Source organism: Varanus komodoensis, unplaced genomic scaffold, assembly GCF_004798865.1.
Source record: "Varanus komodoensis strain SLA01 unplaced genomic scaffold, ASM479886v1 scaffold9, whole genome shotgun sequence".
NCBI classification, from domain to species: Eukaryota; Metazoa; Chordata; class Lepidosauria; order Squamata; family Varanidae; genus Varanus; species Varanus komodoensis.
Genome location: NW_025336598.1, coordinates 11,663,560 through 11,688,058, shown reverse-complemented (window position 1 = coordinate 11,688,058; position 24,499 = coordinate 11,663,560). Strand labels below are relative to the sequence as shown.

General features: G+C 40.0%; 1 protein-coding gene across 4 annotated transcripts in view; it reads right to left on the bottom strand.

Moving 5' to 3' along the window:
• Nucleotides 1-24,499, bottom strand: part of SLIT2 (slit guidance ligand 2) — a 314,805-nt gene that overhangs the window by 13,533 nt on the left and 276,773 nt on the right. For all 4 annotated transcript variants that reach the window (XM_044417691.1, XM_044417694.1, XM_044417692.1 and 1 more), the window contains 6 exons: nucleotides 16,852-16,976; nucleotides 16,496-16,593; nucleotides 13,146-13,285; nucleotides 5,134-5,227; nucleotides 819-956; nucleotides 491-731 (listed from right to left, as the gene is read on the bottom strand). In XM_044417691.1, the coding sequence (XP_044273626.1) occupies nucleotides 491-731; nucleotides 819-956; nucleotides 5,134-5,227; nucleotides 13,146-13,285; nucleotides 16,496-16,593; nucleotides 16,852-16,976 (836 nt within the window). The remainder of the gene's footprint in view (nucleotides 1-490; nucleotides 732-818; nucleotides 957-5,133; nucleotides 5,228-13,145; nucleotides 13,286-16,495; nucleotides 16,594-16,851; nucleotides 16,977-24,499) is intronic.

Sequence of the window (24,499 nt, the reverse complement as noted above, 5' to 3'; positions counted from 1 at the left end):
AGAATGAAATTAAATGAAGACGTTTAATTTCAAATCAAGCTATTTACTACAGCCAGCCAACTACCTTTTTCCTCTTGTTAAAAAAGTTATTGCTCAGGTCATAACCATTCTTCTCACTATATGAGTAGTTGTTATATGAACTTCAGTTTTATATGGCAATTTCTCTAAAATTTTATATGGTGAACATGTGCAGTGCTCTGGATTCCTTGACCCATACTTCTTAAGGATTGTTTGTGTTAAACAATATTGAACATATGCCCTAAATCAGGAATAAGCATTGTTTTCAACGGTAGTTCCCATAATCCCAGACCACTGGCCATTTTGGCAGTTCTGCAGAAGTTGTGTTATAGTCTTAAGAATTAGGAGGGTACTAACTTTGTCCTAATGATGGCAGAACCATGATCAGGCTAATTTAAAGAAAATAAAAACCTTTTCATTGGGGTACATGAATGACTGGCCTATTATAAAGCACTGAAATAAGCTACCTTACCTGGAGAGTGATATTGGTCTGTGGACGAATCTTTGGGGAAGGAATTTGCAAATAGGATTCTTTGTTCACAAAATTTATGCTGACCAGCTTTTCACATTTATCACCTTGATAACCTGACAAGCACTGACAAATTGGCTCATTGGCTTTAATGATGCACTGGGCTCCATTTTGACACTCATAGTTATCGCATGGGCTGGTGCGGGGCAAGACCATTGGTGGAGAAAACTCACAGAAAAGTCCACTAGATGGAAATGGAGACAAAATCAAGTCAAACAAGTCCCCCATGCCATAACAAATAACTTGTCATACTCTTCCAAACCGCTCTCACCTGTACCCCTCAGGACATATGCATGTGTAACCATTCACCGTATCAGTACACTGTGCTCCATTTTTACACTTGTTGTCTTGGCAGTCATCATAGTCAATATCACAGTGTTCTCCTACATAGCCAGGTGTGCAGTTGCATCTGTAGAGTGGAAACATGCAGGGTAAATGCAATTTCTGTCTACCCAGCAGGAGGCTTAAAAGAAAAGATGACTCTGGTGCCATTTCAAATGACTACAAAATCTAGCCACAAAATGGTTAGAAAAAAATTACCTTGAGATTTCAAGGAATGTTATACTGCACTTCAAATAAAACATTTCAGAGCTTATTGTTGAAAGCTAGTGCTGTTGATTGAAGAGCTGGCTTTGCATGAGAGACCACAATTTAGGCTTTGTCTTGTTTGCTGCTATGTCTGATTATGCGATATTTTATCAAATATTCAAATAGTACATCTTGAGGGCTCCCATGAATCATTCTGACACTTCTTGCAACTGGAGTACACACATACTTTTTCAAAATTAGCAAATATATGAGCCTTAGTAGGAGAAATCTAGACAAATATTCCAGGATTTTTGCTTTGGGGTTATATATTTTGACTTGAAAACAATGACTGAACCCACAGCACGTTTCATCTTAAATAAATAAGAATGATCAGAAGCATTTTTCAACTAACAAAGATGAAAAATGAGACAATGCATTTAGCTCTCTTACCTATGAAAATTTAAGTCTACATTTCTTTAGTGTAAATGCCAAGATCATTTTATCAAGGGTGACAGATCCCTGGAAAAAGTTTAGGGGGAAATACAACTGAAAAATGGTACTTTCTCCTCTTAGAAGCCTAACAATGAGGCCAGTCTGGACAAGAGACCGCTAAGGTTGTGTTACATAGGCATTTCAGACATGCTGTCTCTCTGACATGTACGTACTGTATGATGGGGATTTAATTGGTGTTAACCTAACACCTTGAAACCTTGCATCAAAGATCCATTTTTTCCAGAAGGCACAACCTGAAAGCTATCAAAAAATGCTGCCCAGTCTCTACCACAGAGGCACATGGGCAACAGTGATTAAAGAAGACTGCTGTGGGCAGCCTGGTAAAATATGCAAATACCTACCTGATTGCCATACTACAATCCAATGAACTATCTATGCGGGTTCTTTGAACTGGCCAGTGAAAAGCCCTGATGGGAAGAACCATGCAATGCTGAAACTTTCTTTGCAGTGGCTAGAACCACTTGGTTATCCCTTTGCTTAAACCTAGCCTGGATACAGCCTCTGAGGCACTGAGCTCTTTGCTTACAACCTTCCTGAGGTCCGGGCAGTGATTGTCCATTGATTTCGTTCAGGCATCCCTCACACTGGTGTGCTTCTGCTCTGAGATAAACTAGGGTCTGCCTGACTGTAATCTCATTCCTTGTTAAGCTTTCTTAGCACAGTGATTTGCTCTGTCCCACATTTCCAGGGCTAGAGCCTTGGTCAGCCACTGTGGTTTCTCTCTTCAGCTGCACACCAGGGCAGGAGATGAACAATACAGTCACAGAGTGGGGTAGCTGGAAGAATGTTCCCATGGAAGGGCACCCTGCATTCCCCAATAGTTCCTGCAGTCCTATCTTTGGAGGGAGGGAGGAGCCTGCTAGAAGGAGAATTTTCCACCACAGAATCAAGCACCAGAGTACTAGCTCAGCATGCTGCTTTGGTTTCCTAGGTACAGCTGACCTGGGAGGGCAGTGCAATGCCTCCTAATGGGCAAGGTTAAAAATGCTTTCTGTGAGGCTATAGTGCTTTGCCAGTAACATTCACACACTGCTAAAATAAGAAAGTCTGCTGTACAAGAAACATTTCTCAGTTACTGGTGAGTCTGACAGACATATGTGAAACTCATGGCTTGGCTCAGCATTGCTATGGCACAGGTATAAAACTCACAAAGGTGTCAATTAAGGTGCGACCCATGAATAAAAAATGCAATATGGACTACTGTGCTTTCTGTAGAACTTGCTTATCCAATTCCTTCCTACTTTTATTAGCAGCACCACAATACCCATCTTCCCGTCTTTCAAGAAATTTCTCTTTATACACATGCAGCAAAAATTGGCCAACTAACACCAACACAATGGGTGGTGGTTTGCCTGTAGTTGACAATACTTCTTGTTTTTACAGTCCTAGGCTGGCAGCACAAATAGGCGGTTTCCTAAGCCCTGCATGGCTTTACATAAGAGGTGTGTCCAGAAAGTAATGAGAATATTTTTAAAATTCTTTTATTGAAAAAAAATTACAATTGAACATTGTCTCCTTCAAAGTATCCACTTTGTGAGTGTACACAACACTCCCAGCAACTTTTCCATTCTTCATAGTATCCTTGGAAGTCTTCAGGTGGGATGGCGTTCAGAGCCTGCATAGTGGCTCTTTGGAAATTATCTACACTACCAAACTGGCTAGTTTCAAACCATTCTTCATCTTTGGGAGTATGAAAAACTCACAAGGAGCCAAGTCAGGACTGTAGAGTGGATGGGGAAGAGTTGTGATGTGTTTTTCAGCCAAAAACTCTCTGACAGCCAAAGCCCTGTGACTCGGTGCATTGTTGTTATGAAGGATCCAAGTTGAGCTGATCTCAGGACACACATGAAAAACTCTTAGTCTCATGCAACCAAGAACTTTCAGGTAAAATCTTTGATTCACAGTTTGACCAGTAGGTACAAATTCCTTATGGACAATTTCATAAGGAAGTTTTAAAAAAATGACCATTGATTTGACTTTTGATTTGCTCATTCAAGTTTTCTTGGGACAAGGTGATGAAGGTGTGTGCTATTCTGAACTTTATTTCTTCATCTCAGGATCATACTCACTCAGGATTCATCTCCCATAATCACTCAACTCAAAGAACAGGCGCTCTTTCTGAACGGGTCAACAGGTCTTGGCAAATGAGTTGATGGTGTTCCTTCTGATCTTTGGAACGAGTTTTGCACACACTTTTCTCATGTTCAAATCCTGAGTTACAATTTCATGAACAATTGACTTGGTAATTCCCATTTCCTCTGCAATCATTTTGATAGTGAGAATGAGCATGGTTGAGAACAGACCTCACTGCATCCACATTCTGTTCCTTTTTTGATGAAGAGGGGTGTCCTGATCGTTGTTCGTCTTCAACACCTTTAAGGCCTTGTGCCATCAGTAGACTTTTCTCACCATTTCCAAAGTTTCTGATAAACTTTTACCCAATTTCACACAAAATTTCATTGCGTACCACTGTTCCAAACTCACTTGCATAATTCTTAATATGAGGCACTTGAAGAGGGTGTCACAAAAGGGAAAGTCTCAGCTCTGACAGGGCTGCAGTGCAACTGATCAGTGTTCTAACTTGTACCTGGCACTCCACCCCAAGTGACCTGGGCCAGCTTCTCCCTTCACAGAGCCCTTCCTGAGCATAGGGACTTCATTCTCATAACTTTCTGGACACAGCTCATATATGACTGGTGGTGGGTTTTATCTGGCTCGCTGTGAAGGCCCATTGTATTGATTTAGCACCCCCACCCCCACTTCTGATTTCCTCTTCTAGTTCTGTCTACCTTGAATGGCTTGAAGCAAAGAAACAAATCATGAAAAAAATAAAGAAGGAACGAAGTTTATCAAAAGACTAGTTCTACAGGATGGATGGATATTCACAAACATGCATGAATTTACCAATGAATTAAAAGATAATCTAGTATTTAAGCGTGCTTAGAATCACAGCTTACAAGTGGCCTAATGTCATTTTGGCACAACAAAACCAAGTACACAAAACAGGTGCAATACAGAGCAGCAGGTTTCCCAAATCATCTCATCTAAAGTCCATTAAAAACTACTTTTCAAATCTGCATACTAATTAATGATAATAAGGATGTCAATTTAATTAAAGATTAGCTTTCCTGGTGATGAACCTCTTTATTGTATAATGGTTTTCAGTGTGTCTTGCTAATAACTCATCTTGTAATTGCACTTCATAATCCAGCTTTAATTTAATGCAATTATTCACTTCCTAGTCCAAGGAACTGAAAGGATTTTGTGTGGATTGTTGCACAGGATAAAAACTCTCCATCCTTCATTGTCTGTACTTAATCCACACTGCTAGGAAACTGGTCACTGAACAGAGAATCTTCATGTTATTACATGGTGTTCCATGCAACCCAAAGGAAAAAATATATTGAGCCATTATTCTGTGATCACAACTCTGGTGAATGAGGACTGACAGCACAATTCATTCCAATGAAAACAAAGTCTGCAGCCATTCAGGAGAACAAAGCAGTGATTAAAAACACAAAGTTCTGTAAGGATACAGGACTTACTTGTATCCTTTGGGCGTCAGGATGCACTTTGAGTCATGCTGACAGGGGTTCAGGTCCTGAGCACAGAAATCCAGCTTCTCTTCACACAGCTCACCTGTTAAGAAAGTATATCGGGTCAGCATAACCAAGACCACCATCAGACCTGAAAAGCCATTTATTTCTATAGCAACTCTTAGTACAGCCAAACTTCTATAGTGAGCTAAAACACTGGGGAAATGATAATCTCTCCCTTATCCCTCCCAGCATAATCTCGCTTCTCAAGACTTTTCTTCAGCAGCATCTCTGTATACACAAAATCGCTATTTAATGTGTTTGCTTATATACTTGTGCTCTAGGCTATCAATAAAAATCAAGCTTGCAAAATTCAGACAGGAAGGCAAAACTGCTCCAAATAGCAAGCTGCTATTTGAATGTTCCCCATAGTGTCGCTTGCCAGTAGAAGTGTCATCCTGCTAGCTCTCTCATCAACCCATTAAAATCTTATACTGCAATACACTAGAGTTTTTAAGACTGTTTAGTGAGGTTAACACTGTATCTTGACTAAAGAGAGCTGTGCTTTTCCTCCCATCCACAATAATTTAAAACATGTCACGTCTTAACTCTGGGAGCAGCTCTGGACAGGGGCAGCTGAACTGTGCTCTGCTTGGCCTCCACAGTGCCAGACCAAACAAGCCCACTCTGCATTGGGAGTGGGGGGGGGGTGCTCCTGACAGCTGCCCCCAAGTGTCACTTCTTACTACCATATTGCATTTCTGTCCCACCTTTTCTCCTCTTGTGAGGAACCCAAGGTGGCTCTAAGGGTTTCCTCCTCTCCAGTTTATCCTCAAAGCAACAACCCTGTGAGGTAGGCTAGATGGAGAGTAAGTAATCGGCCTAAAGTCACCCCAGTGAGTTTCTCCCAGGTCCCCAGTCTCACCACCACCCCACACACACAATAAGGCACTTTGGAGCTGCTGTCATTAGCACTTGCTAGCGCTGCTAGATAAGAACAGCAAGCATTCTGGCTACTCTTGCAAGTTGTTCTGGAGCAGATGATTTATCTCTGGACTTGTTTCATTTATTTTGGTTGACACAGTCCAAGGGTGGTTTAGAACTTCTACAACAAGCCCACGGTTGCTGGAATGACTTATAGACCATCCTGTGAGAAGCACTCGTGGTTCGGACAAACATTAAGCCAGTGCTGCATCATGTGACCCCAGCCATAGTATCTCCACCCAGGGTTCTCCCGATTCTTTCCCCTTTCCAATAGAACAGGCACTACTCGACTGGCTTATGTGGAAAAAAGTAAGGAAGGGATGCATGCTTGCCTCGATTGTGTTCCCTTTCATTCAGCCTTCCTGCAGTCAGCATTCCTTGGCCCTTCCCCTTTGCACTGACCTCCCACCTTCTGTCCTTACCAAACACTCTGAGGCTCCCCAGTTGCCACATACAGCAACAACGGCCACCAACTCAGATATGATTAATCCTTTTAATCAGAGACTTCAGCACAAGCTGTTAGTTGTCTAGAATGGATGTCAATTATACAACAGACAGCGTTTTTCAATTACGGTGCCTTCCAGATGTTTTGGACAACAACTCCCAGAATTCCTAGCTGTTGACCATAACAACTTGAGGGTATCAAGTGGATGAAATCTGCTATAAGGTAAGAAGGCAGGATGAATGAGTCTGGATCCGAGAACTGTGCAAAGCATTCTCTGTGCACAAAGATGGTCTTAGCCAGCTGTTCTTGAACAGCAGTCTCCGTGTTTCAGGACACACCTCTTTTGAAACAGAATAGTTTCATAAGCAGGTTGCAATATGCCATGAAGTTCTGCAGTTCAAAGGGACAATGTTTTTTAAAAATCTACTGAGCACACACACAACCCTTCAGAGCATTCACTGACCAGGGTTCTTAGATACTGATATAAATTGCATTAAACAGTATGATACACACAGACACACACACACACACAGGGACAAGTAGGTCAGTGAAGCAAAAGCAAACCATGTGAACAGTGGATTTACTGATCTGTTACAGTTGTCATTACACTCAACCAAGTTTTAACAATTTGCTGAAGGTAATCAGAAACATGAATAAATGCTAATTAAGGGTAGCCAAAGGATCACAAAGTATTTTCTTTTATGGACTCATTGAGCCTTATTTATTTATTTGCCGGTGCTATTAGTGTTCGGATGAGTGAAATGGCTACATGATAATATCCAGACTGTTCTAAATCTGCCAATAGGATTATAGCCTTCAGATGACTGAATGTTGGAGGCCTCAGTTCCAGAAATAAAACAACATAACAAACAGATACAGCCTGAAAGAATCTACATGCACTAAGAATTCTTTTTTAGGGTGAAATGTGAATACAGTTAACCCAAAATAGAAAAAAAGAGAGCTATTTTTAGTGAATGACATTTCATCTAATCAAAGTATGTTTTATAATGAAATTTAGGATTGTTCAGACTGGTTTTAAGAGGCACTTTGGTAAAATATGCTTTGAGCTTGGCATTATCACAAACTGTAATAATATCCTATCCTATCTATCTTTCATCTGTCTGAAGATACCATCTGGAAATATGGAGTTGGATGTTATTGATACAGGGATCATATGCTGATTTATATTAAGTGTTCACATTTTCCTGGGCTAAGTGAACAATCTGGGTATATAGATTATGATGAACAGATAGAGCTAATTTTTGCAAGTAATCTCAATCATTTTGTGGGAATTGGCATGCCTCTTCCAGGGAGAGGTTAATCTCCTCATTAGAACAATCTTACTATTGGATTCAGTTCAGCACCTGGAATTTCTCCTGGATGCTACTTTGCTTCTAGAAAGGCAAATATCAGCAGGGATGCTCTTTATCACCTCTGCTTGTTGCACAAGGCTCTTCCTGAGTTTACCCACACTCTTAACCCAAGAATCAATTACTATAATGCAGTTAGAAGGGAGATACATACAAGTCCAGAAGCTACCTCTGGTGCAAGATGCTGTAAGTTATCCCTGATGTATATCGAGAGGAGAGGACACAGCCAAGTGGTTTTGTCTCAGTTGCACTGGCTGTTGGTGTTTTTCTGGGACCAATGCAAGGTGCTTGTGCTGACACTCTTCCTAGCATGAGATTGCTCTTCCCTACTGAATCTCCAGGCCAGCTGATATCCTCTGCCCTTGCCCTATTTATTCTCATTATATGAGATTAAATAACTGAACTGTAGGAGTATAGTCCTGTTCCAGCTGAGGCCCCTCTGTGCCTCTCCCTTAGAGGTTAGAGAAATAATATTTTTGGATGGCTTCCTGGATGCTGATTGGGTTACAGCCTGTACTGAGATGACTCCTGAACTTCTGTGGCCTGCTATACAGTGCTTAATTGTGGTTTTACAATGTTTTTTGATATATTAATAAAAACTAGCTTGACCTGGGAAAAACAATGCATAAATGGTCATGCAGTTAATTAAAGATGGACAGCAATTAGATAGTATTGTTCTGACATATGCTAATATTTTAAATGCAACAATATATACAATATTTGAAATAATATTTTGCATTTATAGCACTTTCACGTGTAAGAAGTTTCTCAAGGTCTATTTTCAGTCATTCTTACAACACCTCTGTAACATAGAGATTATCTTCACAATTCAGTTCAAATCAAGTTATGCAGATTAGCTGTATGGCCTAAAAATCCATCTCCACAATCAAGATGGGGTGCTAAGAATGAGACATTGGAGTATAGCGGATTTTTTTAGCCAGGGACTTCCCTGCTCATATACTGTTCAAGGACAATCCTACACTTGATTAGACAGAAAAAAGTCCAACGATTCCCAGGCCAACCATGCTGCATAAGCATTGTACCCTTAGCCACTACGCTAGGTCTTGCAAGGAAGTGTTATTCCTGGCTGGTTATATAGCTGAACGATCTATTCACCCATTACTTAGGAAAGAGGCTATACATTAGAGGCTGCAAACAGCACTTTAGATACACTACTGAAAAGTGTTGGTGGTTCATTAAATAGAACAAAACACAGTTAAATACATGCATCGTTTCCTTTTTACTATTTAAAACATCTTTTTTAAAAATGCTGTAGCATGAAGAACCTCAAAATCAAGCATTTTAATTGCTTTAGCTGTCATAACAACATATTTCAATATATCTGTTCAACAGATCATGCATTCATCTGATAATTTTTAAACAGTTTGAACTAGAATTTAAAGACCCACGTATGGAAATTTAACAATACATTACTGAAATTATTGCAATTATTTTGGATGAGCGCCTAAATGTCATATTTTGATGTCTGAAGAGCTGAAACCCACATACCTATAAGGAAACTGAAGAAACAGAGGAAAGAGAAACCAAGGTAATGAAATAGGCTTAAAAGGCAACTGACCTTTTTCCACTTCATTCAGATTAGCAGCTTGCAGTGACAAAGACAGAAGAGACAAAGAGACTTTTACATTGTACTGAAACAGCATAGCACATATAAATTAATGCACAATTAACAGCATCAGAAAAACTAAGTTGATGTAGCAAGAATGAAGCAAGCTTTTCATTTTTTTAATCTACAGCACAACAAAACAAACACAAGAAGTATGCACTACTGCAGGTATAGGAAGAGCTAAGTTCAACTAAAGATATTCGTGATCTTAATGGCAGGTGATAATGAACAGCAAGAAAAATGGCCAAGTAATCTACAAAATGTACACTTAATGATCCTGCCATTACAGGTGAGGATTACAAATGTGAACACTGTAAGAAAGCCAGACAGAGCTTCAAGTATACAGGAAATTATGTTAGGGAAACTTGGAAATGTTCACTTTCACAGGTTTCACTTCTTCTTACATATTTTACATGGGTTCATGATTAAGGCCTACAAAAAGTCACCAAATAATGCCACGCTATTTTTTGTGCTATTTTTCACAGTACTGACACAGGATACTGGCTCATGGAAACAAAACTAGGCTGTCCTTTTCAATCCAACACCAGCTGGTAGTTAAATGATGTTAAAAAATTACAGTACAGTAGAGACACACAACTCATTTTAATTTAATGTTTTAAGCGGAAATCACCAGAGCTTTGTACATTCTCCTCTAGAGGGCACTGGTGCTGTCTACAAACAAAAAGAATGCCAAATCTGTCCAGCTAGGATTGCAACACGAGATATTTTTAAAACATTTATTTAATGCACTTGCATCCCACACCCACATACGGCTTCCAGTGGCCATCCATCCAAGTTTAACATTGGCTCAGCTAAAGCAACACCACTGCATTAGGTTCATCCAGATTTGTTTATGTGACCCTCACTACCTACATACTATTAATCTCTCATTATGTTTTCTCCTGCAGAACAGTAACAGTTTTCATTATACAGGATTAAAAACACCAGTTAATTCTGAACATAGGCACAAACCTAGTTTTAGAACAGAAAGGGCAGCCTTTACAAGGAAGCTGATGTAAGAAAGAGAGTGGCCAACATCCAGCTCATCCTTCTTTCCATCAGATCCAGATGAAACAGTAACTGGTCTGAATGCCTGTTCTGAAACAGGGATGAAGGTGAGTAACATTAAGGTTAACCAGTTAAGGCAGAACTGATGATAGTGGGACGACTCAGTGGGCTGCTAGTTGGGGAAATGCCAGCTCTGGATGGGATCACACACTTCCACAAAAGGACCAAACTTGTCATTTGAGGATAGCAATGGATTGAGTGTTGCTTCTGCAGGTTGAGATCCGCAGCTATGACCCAGCTTTGGCTGAAATGCCCTCTGTACCAACTACTGGAAGACAGACACTTGGCCACTATTATTCATGTGTTTATTCTGGCACTGCCCTAGGATTATGCAATTTGTTGTATTTTTGCTGAATGTTCTCAATATTTCCAAAATCTTTAATTTTAACAGAAATGCATCACAAAGCATTTTAAAATGAATAAAATGCATCTTTTAAAAAATCAGATCCCTGTCTTTGAAATGAAAGAACAAATCACATTATTAAACAAAACAATCAAAACAACATGACTGAAAGATAATTTCAGGGGGAAGGCAAGGGGAATGCGAGTAAAGTAAGGAAAGTGTTCTCATCTTCAGGATCTTTTGACCAAACGAGACCTCAAAATTTGCAGTGATGGTGAGAAGGAGTGTAGTACAATGCTGCACTACAGATATGCCCCTTTTGCATGCTGACTACTGAATTCGCCCCACCCCTCCCTTGCCTGCCTTCTTCCCGCCACAATGGTTTTCCAGATGTATAGAGCTCCTCTAAAAATACAGGCCAGGAAAACAAAACATAATCCTGTTTTAAATCAACATGACTAGCAAAACTTGAGTGTACCGGTTCAATACAAAATTAATCAGATTATCCACGTCTCTGAATGTTTTAAGGTTACAGGTAAAAAAAAGTAGGATGACAAAAAACCCTCTCTGTTGTAGATCCAGCTTGAGTAACAACTTGTCTGAATTGCCAGCTGCCACATTATTGTGTGAACTAATCTTTAAGCTACTTTTGCCGAAGTACTTTCAATGGCTTCAGAATGAAATAGTTTAAAGATTACAACCAATTGCCAGTTTTCAATTAAAGCATCCATCAACACACAAAGTTTGACTCTTACTAAAACATGAAGCAATCTGATAAGAATAAATCAACGGAGGGAAACAATAACGCCTGACTGATTTATTTGTAGTGAAATCTGCATATAATTTCATTTTCTTTTAGCAATATTTATCACCAGCATATGAAAGCTAACTTCATTACATCTGAATCAGGTTCTAGATGCTGTGATCCGTATGGATTTAATTTATCTGCCATTCAGATAAAATATCAGAAAATGCCAACAGTGCATAAAAGGGTGGTGTCAGTGGTAGGCAGAGATGGACCCACTCTCGACAGCCTCCTGGGAATTACTCATCCTCTTCATCACTGCAATTTGTTTTTTCACCTGCATCTTTCAGACATGGACAGCAGTGGGAAGAACAAGCAGCAGATGCTACTGCCCACCTGCTCACTGGATCCCTCAAAACCCAATCACACAACATAGTACATTTTTTAACCCATCCAGAACAGTAATTTTTACATTATGTTTTTTAAAAAAATTCTAATTAGGAAAGTAGCTCAAGGCTAATTAGCTTGCTAATTGATTTTCAGAAGAGTTCCTTTTCCTACGCAGCCATGGTAAGTTGGCATAATATGACTGATACCCATCTGCGTTAATTCAAGAAAAATGGTTTAGTCCAGGTTGTACTATGAATTTGATGTGTACGTACAGTTTATTACGGGATATGTGCTTGCGGGGGGGGGGGGACTCTTTTTAGAATGCTAAAACAGACTGAGGGTTGTGCAAGAGTTGTTTGGTTCACCACCCTGACAAACCATAGGACTCTCCAACCAAGGGCTGAATATTCATAGTGGTGGGTGAAATATGCCACAGTATGCTGAAGGTTAATTAACCCATCCTGGGCTATCACTTCATTTGAGCCAGGTAACTTTCTTTAGAAATACAACCCCACTACCACCCATCCTCATAACATCTTGAGTTTACACACCTTGGTCAGAATTTGCCAGGATTGTATAAGAAGGGTTTATTTCCACTTTTACTAAAGCATCATGCCCCCTCCTATTAACTGTAAATAATAAACACGTGGTACAACTTTTGAAAAGGGGTTTGTAATTTGGTGTTGGAGAATTGCATGAGTGTAAAAATGAAAAGTAAAACTGTAGCACTCATAACGGGCAAAAAAAAAAAAAAAATCTGAATAGTGATCAATACCAGGAAGTAAATCCTCAGTTACACTGTGTTTGATGAAAGATTAGTGAAAACAGGGCTCTTCCTAGTTCTGTGCTCTACTTTTGCAAGATGTCCATTTTCTTATCAAGCAATACCTTAAGAACATGAGATACTGCAGATAAATAAATAAATAAAACTAACAGGTATTGTAAAGGTGTGTTTTACTAATTAAACTAGGAGAAAAGGTTGTCAAAGATATCAATGCCATGGTGTGGTATTTAACAGCTGTTAGAATAAGCTTTCTTCTTTTTCCTACCTGTATACTCAGGTGGACATAAGCAAGTATAGTTGTTAATTCCATCAACACAAGTGGAATTATTTTCACAATCATTATCTTCACAATCATCAATATTAACTTCACAGTTGTCTCCTTCAAATCCATCTGCACATGCACACCTGTAATTAGGAAAATTAGATTAGGAAAATACGTTGTTTTCAAACTATTATTCAAACATTACATGGAGATGCTTAAACATGTATGGACCATGTTCAAGATTTATTTCAACTGGAATTTGCGTCTCTCCATTTCAGCAGGAACACAGGATTTAGACCTGTAGGAAAATTTAGTCTCCAGCCACTCTTCCACCAAGCATTCCACAATTTTGTTGTTTCCTATCCTGCTTTTGATCAGACCCCTGTTCTTTTTTTGTGCCTTTGGCATACTTCTCACTGATGTGATTAAAAACCAAGTCTAGACTTTACCACTACCGACAAAGGTTTACAACCCATCCCCTGACAAAAATGTGCTAGGTAATAAACCTCATATTCTTCTGTATGACTTACACAATGACAAATACAATCTTAAGACAGTATAAGACTAAATCATGAAAAAGAGTTACACTGAAAATAGTAAAGTATGTTTTAAAATGGTGATGAATTCATTAGATTATGTTCTGGACAAATCAAACAGTATTCATACAATGCTGGACAGAAATCAGAGTTTGTATCAGAAAAGCCTCCCCACCCCAGAGGCCATTCCAATCCAACACAACTGAGACTGGGGCCAACCCCTCATGAAAAGAGGAATTGTTATGCCCCGGGGACCCAACCTCTCACTGTGTGTTACCAGCCTAACCTCAGAAGAAGATAAGCATTCAGGCAGGTTCATATGTGAAGAGGTGGTCATTTAGACATTTAGATCAAGGCTATCAATGGCTACTAGCTTTGCGGGCCATGTGCTACCTACATTATCAGGAGTGACATGCCTTCATACACCAGCTATTGAGAAGTAGAATCAGGCTGAACTCTTACACATGTCTGCTTGAGGGATTCTGTGGGCAGTGAGTGCTGGACTGGATGGACCATTGGTCTGATCCAGCATGACTCTCAGAATCTTATGGCTTAAAAATATGTACCAGATCATACACAGACTGTCCATATAGTATTTTGAGAACCAGCAAGATGTGTTCCCTTTGTGAGAGTTCAACCCCAAGAAGACCAGAAGCATCTCACCTCCCCACTCCGACAAACTACACACTAACAGTGCTTTCCTCTTGCCAAGACTGAATTCTTAGATTCAGTCCTTTATTGACTCCAGTTATGGCCCTACCTGAATCTAATGAAAAGGAGAACTATATCTGAATATTATATAAATGTGGATAGAACCTCAAAATCTCAATATGATCTTATTCACTGGTATCATGAATATATTAAATAGTGTGCAGGATAGAATGTGCCTTGTAGTGTAAGTGTCTGGAGTTGCACAACCAACCACATGCTGAAACACCTTGCCCGAGGAGGGAGTATTTTCAATCCTCACAATCCTCAGGGTCCCAGAAATATCTTTTAAAGAAAGAAAATAAAAGCCGTTTCAAGATGGCTGGGGGTATTCTCTTCTCCAAGGAAGAACTGATTACCACCAGGATCCAGCTGATCATCCTTACTTTACTAGATCAGGTGTGGGAACCTCAAGCCCAAAAATCAGATATACTTCCTGCTAAACTTCCCTGTATCCCCCAAGCATTTTCAGGGAGGCTGGTCAATGCTACTATAGGAAGGTGCTCAGCGCCACAAAGTAGACTAGATAATGCGTTCTTAAGAGTTTGGTTAGATGCACTAAAGTTCTTCTGCCACTTGTGTTCCAAAAGTCTCTGCAAATGTTATTCCGCCCTGGTTTCCTAATAAACCAAAGAACTAAATGAACTGTATTTAGCTTATTATGTCAACTGCTCAACTTCACTCTCCTAGAGAGTGGCCACATCATTGACAGGAATGCCATCCATTTCTAAAGAAAAATAAATTTTTATTTAAGTGTCATTTTAATTGTTAACAGTATTTATTTTATCTGGCCAGGGTGACTTCTTTTATATTGTTATTTATTTTATATTGTTATTTTTATATTGTTACTTTTGTAATTTTCTTCATATTGTGAGCCGCCCCGAGGCTTCGGCGAATGGGGCAGCATATAAATGTCTTAATAAATAAATAAATAAATAAAATTGGGAGTGTTGGGTTGGTGAGGATTTCTTATGGGATGTGAAACCAAACACAGGAGAGAGGAGCTCCCTTCCCAAAGTCAAACCCTGTTGTGAGCAGCTTTGCAGAAGCTCCCAAACAAACAGATGGTAGGAGGCATGTTTGTTTGATGGGTGATACATTACACATCTGAATATGCTCTTCAAAGGTGGCAGCCTGTTAAGCAGTGTATATGTATAGATAATGTGCACATGTATATCGGAGCAAGTGAATGCTTGAAACCTCAGTACTTAAAGAATGCAGCCTATCTGGGCAGGAGTTGTATTATTTATTTTTTATTCATTCTTGAGTCTGTACAGGGTGCTAGTGACTATGCATTTATGGTGAACAATATAATATGTTGATACATAGGACACACTTAGTAACTTGTCCTCATATAGCCAACTAACGCTAACATGTTTTAGTCATTTGACGTTGTGATTAAGCATTAATTTACCATGATATTAAAATGTATCAGATTAGTGCCAAAAAGAAAACAATCCAACCTTTGGCCAAAATTAAGATGTGAAACAGTAAGACTAATTTCTTAATGAATAGCAAGCAAGAGGAATGGATCAGCATTTTTATTTGAAATTATTGGATCCATTTATTAAAGAACTCTATTTCATAATTCATAAGGTACATCTGGGGTACTTGTACTGTGTGATTAAATAACTCTAGATTAAAAATGCTTACAGTATGATTATCCACTGGCATGCTGGTTTGGCAATGAATCATTAATTTTCTGTTTCACTGGGATTTACATCTGATCATTTACAGGCTGTCTGTTGATATAATGCATAGAACAACAGCTGAATTGTAAAACTTTTCAGCAGGGATCTAGCTAGCTATTAATTAACATAATAGAGTCAACACCACATTGTCTCACCCTGTTATGCCTTGACTAATAACTTATTTAAAAAAAAACGTCCAGAGCACACCGAGCTCACTGATGTTACTTCATTTCCTGAATGCTGCAGAAGGCTTAGATGAACCACCACTGTGTTTATCAGTACACATCACCTCTTGTTATTATTGTGTGGGATTAATAGCATACAGAAACTTTAGTGAGGCGGGTTTTGCTAGTTCAACAAGACTTTCAAACTCAACAAAGCTTCCCTCCTGTGTTTCAAGATTTAAAGAAAAACATACCAAAATCCGTCCTTTTCACCTTCTTTTAAGTGACAAGTCCCCCCTTGTTTACAAGGGTTGCTAATGCAGGCATGAATTGGAACATCACAGTCTTGACCCTAGGAAAAAAAAACAGCAATGTTCTGAGATTGTACAGAAGGTAACCTGGATTTTCTTTTTAAAAAGCAAAGCAACATAAATATAAGCATTTCTCCCTTCTCTTGGTATTGTTGTCCCTCTTTCTATGGGGGCAGCTTTATGGGGTATATGTGGAAATCTTCATTGGAACTGCCAGCCACAGAATGGAAGGGCTCATCCTGAAAGACAACTTACAGAAAGTGCAAAATAAATAAAATTATGCCATATGTTCACCATACCTTGAATCCATAAGGACAGGAACATCTATAAAAATCTACAGGGTCATTATTACACGTCCCATCATTTTTGCATGGATTTGATAAGCAAGGACTGCACTTGGCAAGAATGTTGACATCCACTGGACCTTCAAAGAAACACAAATTTGTAGCCACAAACAGAAGCTTGTTGTTATTTTCATCAAACATCTTTTCAGTTAGGCTGAGTTAACAAACCCTAGCGAGATCTAAGATTCTGAAACTATCTTTGCACAACCAAATCAACACTTATTCAATATGCCAGTACTACTCTAGTGGTTGTAATCAAAAGAAACCAGGCTGTAAGGCCTAGTCACACATGTGGGCTAACCAACAAGCACAGCTGTTGTACGCATAAAACAATGATTTCAGACTGGACTGTAGAAAAGTGTGATATGTGAAATCCCTAATTAAAATATCTCGTTACCCACAAATACAGTAGAAAGCCTTAAACAAATTACTGTTAGATTAGATGCAACTCCCCATCTACAATGTGGAAAAAAATAACAGTGTCATACTCTGAAGGGCTTTTGTTATTCACTTTGTGTGTGTGTGTGTGGGGGGGGCATCCTAAAGAAGGATGACGACCTTAAATTACCCTTACAAAAAAGTAGAGGCACACATCCCGTTGTTTTTAAAACATCATGAAACCTGTCAAATTTTTGAGGCTGGTGTTTGAAGGACTTACATCCAACCCTTTCTATACATGGGACTTCTTTGGGTCTCATCCAAAATATTTATAGGTTCAGGGAGTTTTATTACGGTATCACAAATGGACTTTTGCAATAAGTGAAGACTATGAAAAGCGAAATGGTACTGTTTCTGCAGGTCATATTGCACACAATTTATATTACTGCTGCAAATATTCCTGCCTTCCAATCAAACTAGGGAAAAGTAAAGCTACCTAATGTATATGTGCTTGACATGAGCCTTTGATAACAATGCACAAAATGGGAGATCTTCCTCCTGATTTATTTCATTATCAATATAGTAATCAAAATACTGAGTTTACTGTACACTCAGTTTGCATATAATTTGTAGGTTAATTAACCTTCCAATATGTAGCAGGAGTAAGCTGCCACTGTTGTGTTAATATTTTCTTTAACAAACAAAAATTGCCCACGAGTTAACTCTGGGTTGCTTGACTCTTAAACAACACAGGGTTCCTGTTCAGATGTCATACTAACAATCTGCAAATGTGGTGATGATATGTTATTAAATGAAGGCAAGAGTGACAAGTGCACCTGCTCACTCGTGCTAGATATTGGCAATTCATGGATTAAGTAATCCACAATTGCCACTGCATGTGAACTGCTCTGTAATTTTCATCCATGCTTGGAAACAACTCCATCTCAGTAAGATGCTATCCTCCTTTCTGGTTGCAATGTTTTCATACCTTCATTTTCACATAAGATGTTTCAAGCAGAGCTTAAATTAAATGCAAAGAATCTTGATATTTTCTCATGAATATATGTGCAAGGCAATTTCTCTTCATGAGCGAAAAATGTGGTGAATATGAGTACTCAACAGTATCCAAAATGTTTAACTTTGCAAAAAAATTTTTTTTTTTTTTTTTAGTTTACATGGAGAAGCTTATGTTTTACTGAAGGACTTTACCCTTGCTCTTAAAGTAATTGGGTAAGCAGTATAAAGCAATAAATTGGATTTGCAATAAAGAAATGCCTTCATTGTTCTCCCATTTTAAAACAATTTAACAGATGTTAATGGCTTGATCCCTACCACGCCCTAGCTCATCTATTTGGAAACTAATTTGAATAGCTGTCATCCTATCTTTTTCTTTATATACACGGGATTGTTGTTCTGCCAATGACTCTATCAGTTGTGAAATGAGACTTCTTTTCCCTCTCCTCTGCAGCCCCCTCCACCTGTGTATCCTATAATTCCACTTCAGCAGCATGGAGGATATGCTGGTGAAGGCCTGTTTTGCAAGCAGTATCTGTTCTGCTAGCGGAACAATGATCTTGGATCCAAACCCTCAAGATAAAGAGATCTTAAAAGAGATCTGTAAGAATTCCAGCTGTCAAAGATCTTCCACATTTAACTCAGATTATTTTCTCCTCTCTGCATTACCAATCATAATATGGTTTGAAGAGCTGACTGGGGCTTTGTAGTTCAGCATCTGTTAGAAGCCAGGTTAACAACGAAAAAAGTAATATTTAGTTTAGATTTAAAAAAAAAATGAATTCAGGCTGTTCAAAAAGAAGCACAAGATTAGCCCTACCATACAGCAGGGCACAGTGCCCTGTTCAGGCAACACCATAAGGGAGGGGTAGGTGAAGAAAAGAATTGGTATCTGGATAGTGCAGGAAGTCTTTTTAAAGAGCTGGCCCTACTTGGGTTGTGATTCAGGCAGCAATGGGCACTGAAGGGATGACAGGTAACATTACAGTTAATAATCTGACCTGGCATGCATGGTTACCCCTAAAAGTAGTTTACCAAGGTAATTCTTTAAGAAGGAAGTGCTTCTACTGTAGGTTCTGCCTGTATGGTGTGTCCAGGGACAGAAAAAATCCAGTACATCATAGCAGGGCCTTATAATGCACTTTGGGTGTTCTTAAGGTATAGGTGAGGTCATCAACTATATCCTTATGGAAATTCCTGTCAGTCTCAGTCTTTAAGCACAATGAAAGGTCAGTAGAGTTGTGTGTTGATATAAGGTGAAAAGAAGAAGAGAAATAGGCTGCACTCCTATAGCCACTTATCTGGAAGCAAGCCCTACTGGACTCCATAAAGAGCCCTGCTTAGGACAACACTTGCCATCTGTCAGGGAGGCACACCAGGTAGCTTCCTGTGCTTTAAGTGTATCTTTACAAGCTGTGTTTGTACCCGCAAACTAGAGTGGATTGATACAATTAGGATAAGAACTGTAAGAAAATGAAGCACTGTCTCCCATTAAGATTATTACAGAGCGCTGCTCACAGCAAGCAAATGTATACATCTGAAGGAAGTAAACTGACACTTATCTGTGAACAAATTCAAAGTGGAAGTATTACTGGCTGTAGTGCTAAATTTGATAAACATTGTGTAGATGGGAACTGTAGAAGTAACCTTTCCAATACCTTTTGTTATGAGATCTGACTTTGAAATATATTTGTGTAATCAATGCAAAATGCTGTTGATTTTTCCCTTTTCGGCTCTAGCCAATGAGGTTTAGTTCAAATGGTGAGTAAGCTAAGGACAATTATATTTTATTTTGTATAGGGGCTGCTATGAAAGGCTGTGCCCAGGAAAATTACTCCCCATTTCCTGTCCCCACAGAGCATGCTTGGGCAAGAGGGTCCCATGCAAGGAAGTGAGCTTTTATCCCCAGCCAGTATTTTCTGTGGTGGATCCTTTAATTTAGCCCCTTAGTTTAAACTATCTTCTTGGAAAATGTGTCCTTTAGGAGACAAGAATTAGCCCACCTCCACAATTTTCCAGAGGTCAGCTTTGAGGAATAAACTGGGAAGGCTCCAGATTAGATTGTAATCTGATCTGGTGAACATCTGAGGCGCTCACCATTTCTTTTAGCCCCAAAACTGAGTGAACTTTTTCAGCACGTCCACCATTGAGCATCCTCATTAAATACTCCAAAGTACCTTCCATAATTTAATTGCAAGTACTTATTTTTCTTGCAAAGGCATTTAGTAACAACCATTTCTCCTCTTCTGCAGGGTTCCTTTGCATGAACTTGGATACTTACAGCACATGCCTGCTTTGCAGAAGTGTAACACTTCATACTGTATTAAACTACCAGGAGAGCTTCACCTACTGGCCAGTATAGAAATTTCATTAATTCATTTTTATCAAATTTGAATCAGTGATTTATTAGACAGCTAAGCTCAGCTTGATTATGCATATAATTTTAACATTTTTACAGTGATTGTGTATACAAGTGTAGAGAGCTCCTTCCTTCAGTCTGCCACGTGCTCTTCCAGGATACTCCATTCCATTCCATTACCACCTCCACCCTGCTGTTTGTGTTCCTTCCACATGTACATCAGGATATCATGCCTGCTTCTTCATTTGCCTGTATTTTTGGGGCTGTAAAGCTTGGCCTGCTGAGACCAGTAAGCACATTGTTAAAGTTTATAATGCTTTGTTATGTTTTTATTTTCTCATGATTTTTATCTCTCCAGTTCTGTTCCCAACTTCTTCTAGTATACTTTGCTGTCAGTATAAATGCTTTGAATTTCTTTAAAAAAGCTTCTCTATCTGGTCTTCCAATGCATCTCTTTCACATAAGTTTATATGGCTGGCTAAAACATCAGACAAAAAGCCAAACCTTATTATGCTTATTTAGTTATAATATAGCCAGGTTAGAGTCAGTGCAGCATAGGGCCACAAGGTTGGTGGCCTGTTTGCAGGGGATGGGGTATGAGGTGAGACTGAGGAAACTGGGTCTCTTCAGCCTGGAGAAGAGGAGACTCAGAGGGGATATGTTGGCGACATACAGGTATGTGAGGGGACATCACATGGAGATGGGTAGAGACCTGTTCTCTCCTGCAGAGGAAGGCAGGACGCGCTCCAATGGAGCCAAGCTCAAGGAACCAAGGTTCCATTTAGATGCCAGGAAGCACTGCCTGACAGTTAGGACCCCAAGGGTGTGGAATGGGCTTCCACGAGAGGTTGTTGAAGCCCCATCGGTGAGAGTATTCAAAGATAGGCTGAACATGCACATGGTGGGCATGTTGTGAGTGGAGCTGGTTGGTGCCAGAGGTCAGACTAGAAGGCCCGGGAGGCCCCTTCTGACTCGCTCTGTTATGATTCTAGTTATGTGTACAGTGGTACCTCGGCTCACGAACACCTTTGTTCATGAACAAATTGGGTCATGAACAAAAATTTTGACTTGGGTCGTGAACACCACTTTGGGTGGCAACCAAGATCGTAGCCATCTCCCTCCTACCCCCGAGGAAAGGCGGGAGCAGCAAAGCAGAGCCGCAGGGAGATGGCCGCGATCATGCTGGGGGCGAGGGTGGAGAGATGGTCGAGATCGCGCCCATCTCTCCCTCCCTCAGCATGCCATTTGCGCCTGTCTCTTCCTCCCCCAGTGCGCCCGCGATCATGCCCGTCTCCCCCCCCCACCCCCCCAGCGTGCTGGGATGATGGGTGCCTGCCGGCATGACAGGCACCTGCAGGGATGACAGGTGTGATCTCGGTCATGGGGGGGGGGGGGGGGGAGATGGCTGCACTTGTGCTTGGGGTGGGGTATGGCCACGATCTTTGTTGCTGTCACTTTGCTTCACATTTTTGTGATTTAAAAAATGGTTACAGAATGGATTAACCTTATTTACATTGAACCTTATGGGGAAATTTAACTTGGCTCACGACCAATTTGGGTCACGACCAGTGTCCTGAAACGGATTAAGTTCGTGAGCCAAGGTACCACTGTATATGCACACCCTTTCTCCTTTTACTGAACTCAAGGTGGTACATCCAGGGCTTCTGGGTGGGCCTCCTGTAGGCCCAGGTTCCTATTGTTGAGATTTTTGTATATTCACAGTCAGGAATTCAATGGAGGATGTGGGAAACCCCAAATTTAAATGGATGCTCTATCTGCAAAGCTCACCTAGCTCTTCTCCCTGCTTTACTTTCCAATGAATAGAAAGCAGAAAAATAAAACCAAGATTTGCTTCAGAAGTAAATGTTGATCTCCAGTTCAGCTATGTTTACCCTCACAACACTTAGGTCAGCATTCCCCAGCTGACAGTTTCAAGTTGTGTTGGACTACAACTCCAAGCATGCACCAGCTATGCTGGAAGCTGTCGTCCAATAAATCTGCAGTCAGGTTGGGGTGTGCTAGGAGTTGAAGCTCAATATATTTGAAAGGCACCTTCTACTAGTATGAGGCACAATTCAAGACAAAAGGGGTGCTTCTGGCATTCAGGTGAATGCCCCACATCATGGGTGACCACGCCTGGAAGGAAAAGATCCTTCTGCTGGAGTGCCTCTAAAACGCTACAATAACTGTTTCTGGCTGTCCCCTCATATGCAGAACCTAAGGCAATGAAGCATCCAGCTTTCACTGAAACCAACAAGATCCCCTCAGTATAGACAACCTGCTGCTGCTTCAGTAATTATTGGTTTCTGTCTCATGAAGTGTAGTCAGGAAGAATGCCAAAGCGTTATAAACCAGTGTCCTGGGTTCTTGTTTTCCTTTCCCCTCCCCATCTTCTTCCTTTTGGGTCTTTTAGATTGTTTTTATTTATCTGAAAACTGTTCTGAAAGTCTTTCCTTTCCAGTTGAAGAATATGATGTTAAATGCTTTGAATGAATAATTGTCAGGCAAATGATAAATGAACTGTAGATACAAGCCTGTCCCAGCAGCTGCCAGTTACAATTTAAAAAGACATATGGGGCATTAAATCACATTTTTAATGTCTCATGTAGTTTAGTCGTAAGCTCTCATGAAACAACATGAAGTATATCATGAATATTAATCCCAGAGTTATGCACATTTTAAACAATTTAGTATACCTCATTAGACAGAAGTTACTTGTATCCTGTGCTTGTCAAGTTAAGGATGACTAACTTGTTCAGTTAATCTGCAAACCCATTATAATGCGAGATGTATAATACAGACGTAAGGAAGGCAGAGTTCTACCCAGACAGTTTCCTTTCAGACAGTAAGAAACTATTGTAAGATGCCACATGGGTGATTCATCTCAAATTCATTCATGTCTGCCCAAGTGTGAACCATGCAATCCACGTAGAGCTCACCAGCCACAGGTTACCCACATGTGATATACAGGCCACAGGCCTAGGGCCAATAGGAAGGAATCCATGCTCTTATGGCATCTAGAATTGACACTGTAACACAGGGGTGAACAATTTCTTTCACTCCAAGGGCTGAATTAAGTTTCATAGGAACTGGTGGGGGAACTCATTTCAATGGTTGGTGGGGCTGAAAACAAATGGGGTGGGGCCAAAAATGAAAGTATTCTAATTCAAAGATTGATTGATTTTATAGATTGCCTTCAGCTGAAGCTCATTTTGTTTGTTTGTTTCCTTTCCATATTGTCCAATCCCCAAAGTTCAAAGGTCCTATCAGTGTTGACACATTCCACCTTAAAGTATATTCTAATTTAAAACTCTTAGTAATTAAGCCTCATGAGAACCATTGGAAAATTGTACATTGGGGAAAAATTGTACAAAAGTCAGGTAACCATCCAAAGATTGGTAGTTGGGGGAAAATTGTACAAAATTGTACATTGGGGGAAAATTGGGGGGAAATTGTACAAAAGTCAACCATCCAAAGATTGGTAGTTGGGGAAAGAATGTGGGCCAGGGCTGCTGAAAATCAGATTGGGGACCCCAGACAACCATCCCAGGCCTGACATGCTGCATAACTGTTGGAATGCAATGCACATGGGTGAAGCTGACCTTGCAGACTGCTTGAAAACCGTAGTTCTAGCTGCTATATTTCATAATTAGTAGAACCAGGCACTGGGAAAACATTACACTAATGCTTCAAGAGCTTTACTGGCTCTCAGTTTGTGCCTAAGCAGAATTCAAAATGCTGGGAACTGGGTAACTGAAATTATGCCTGATTCCACATCAACCTGTCCATGCACTATGCTCTCTCCTTGGAGTGCCACCATTAACTGAACAGTGGTGGATAGTAAATTTGAAA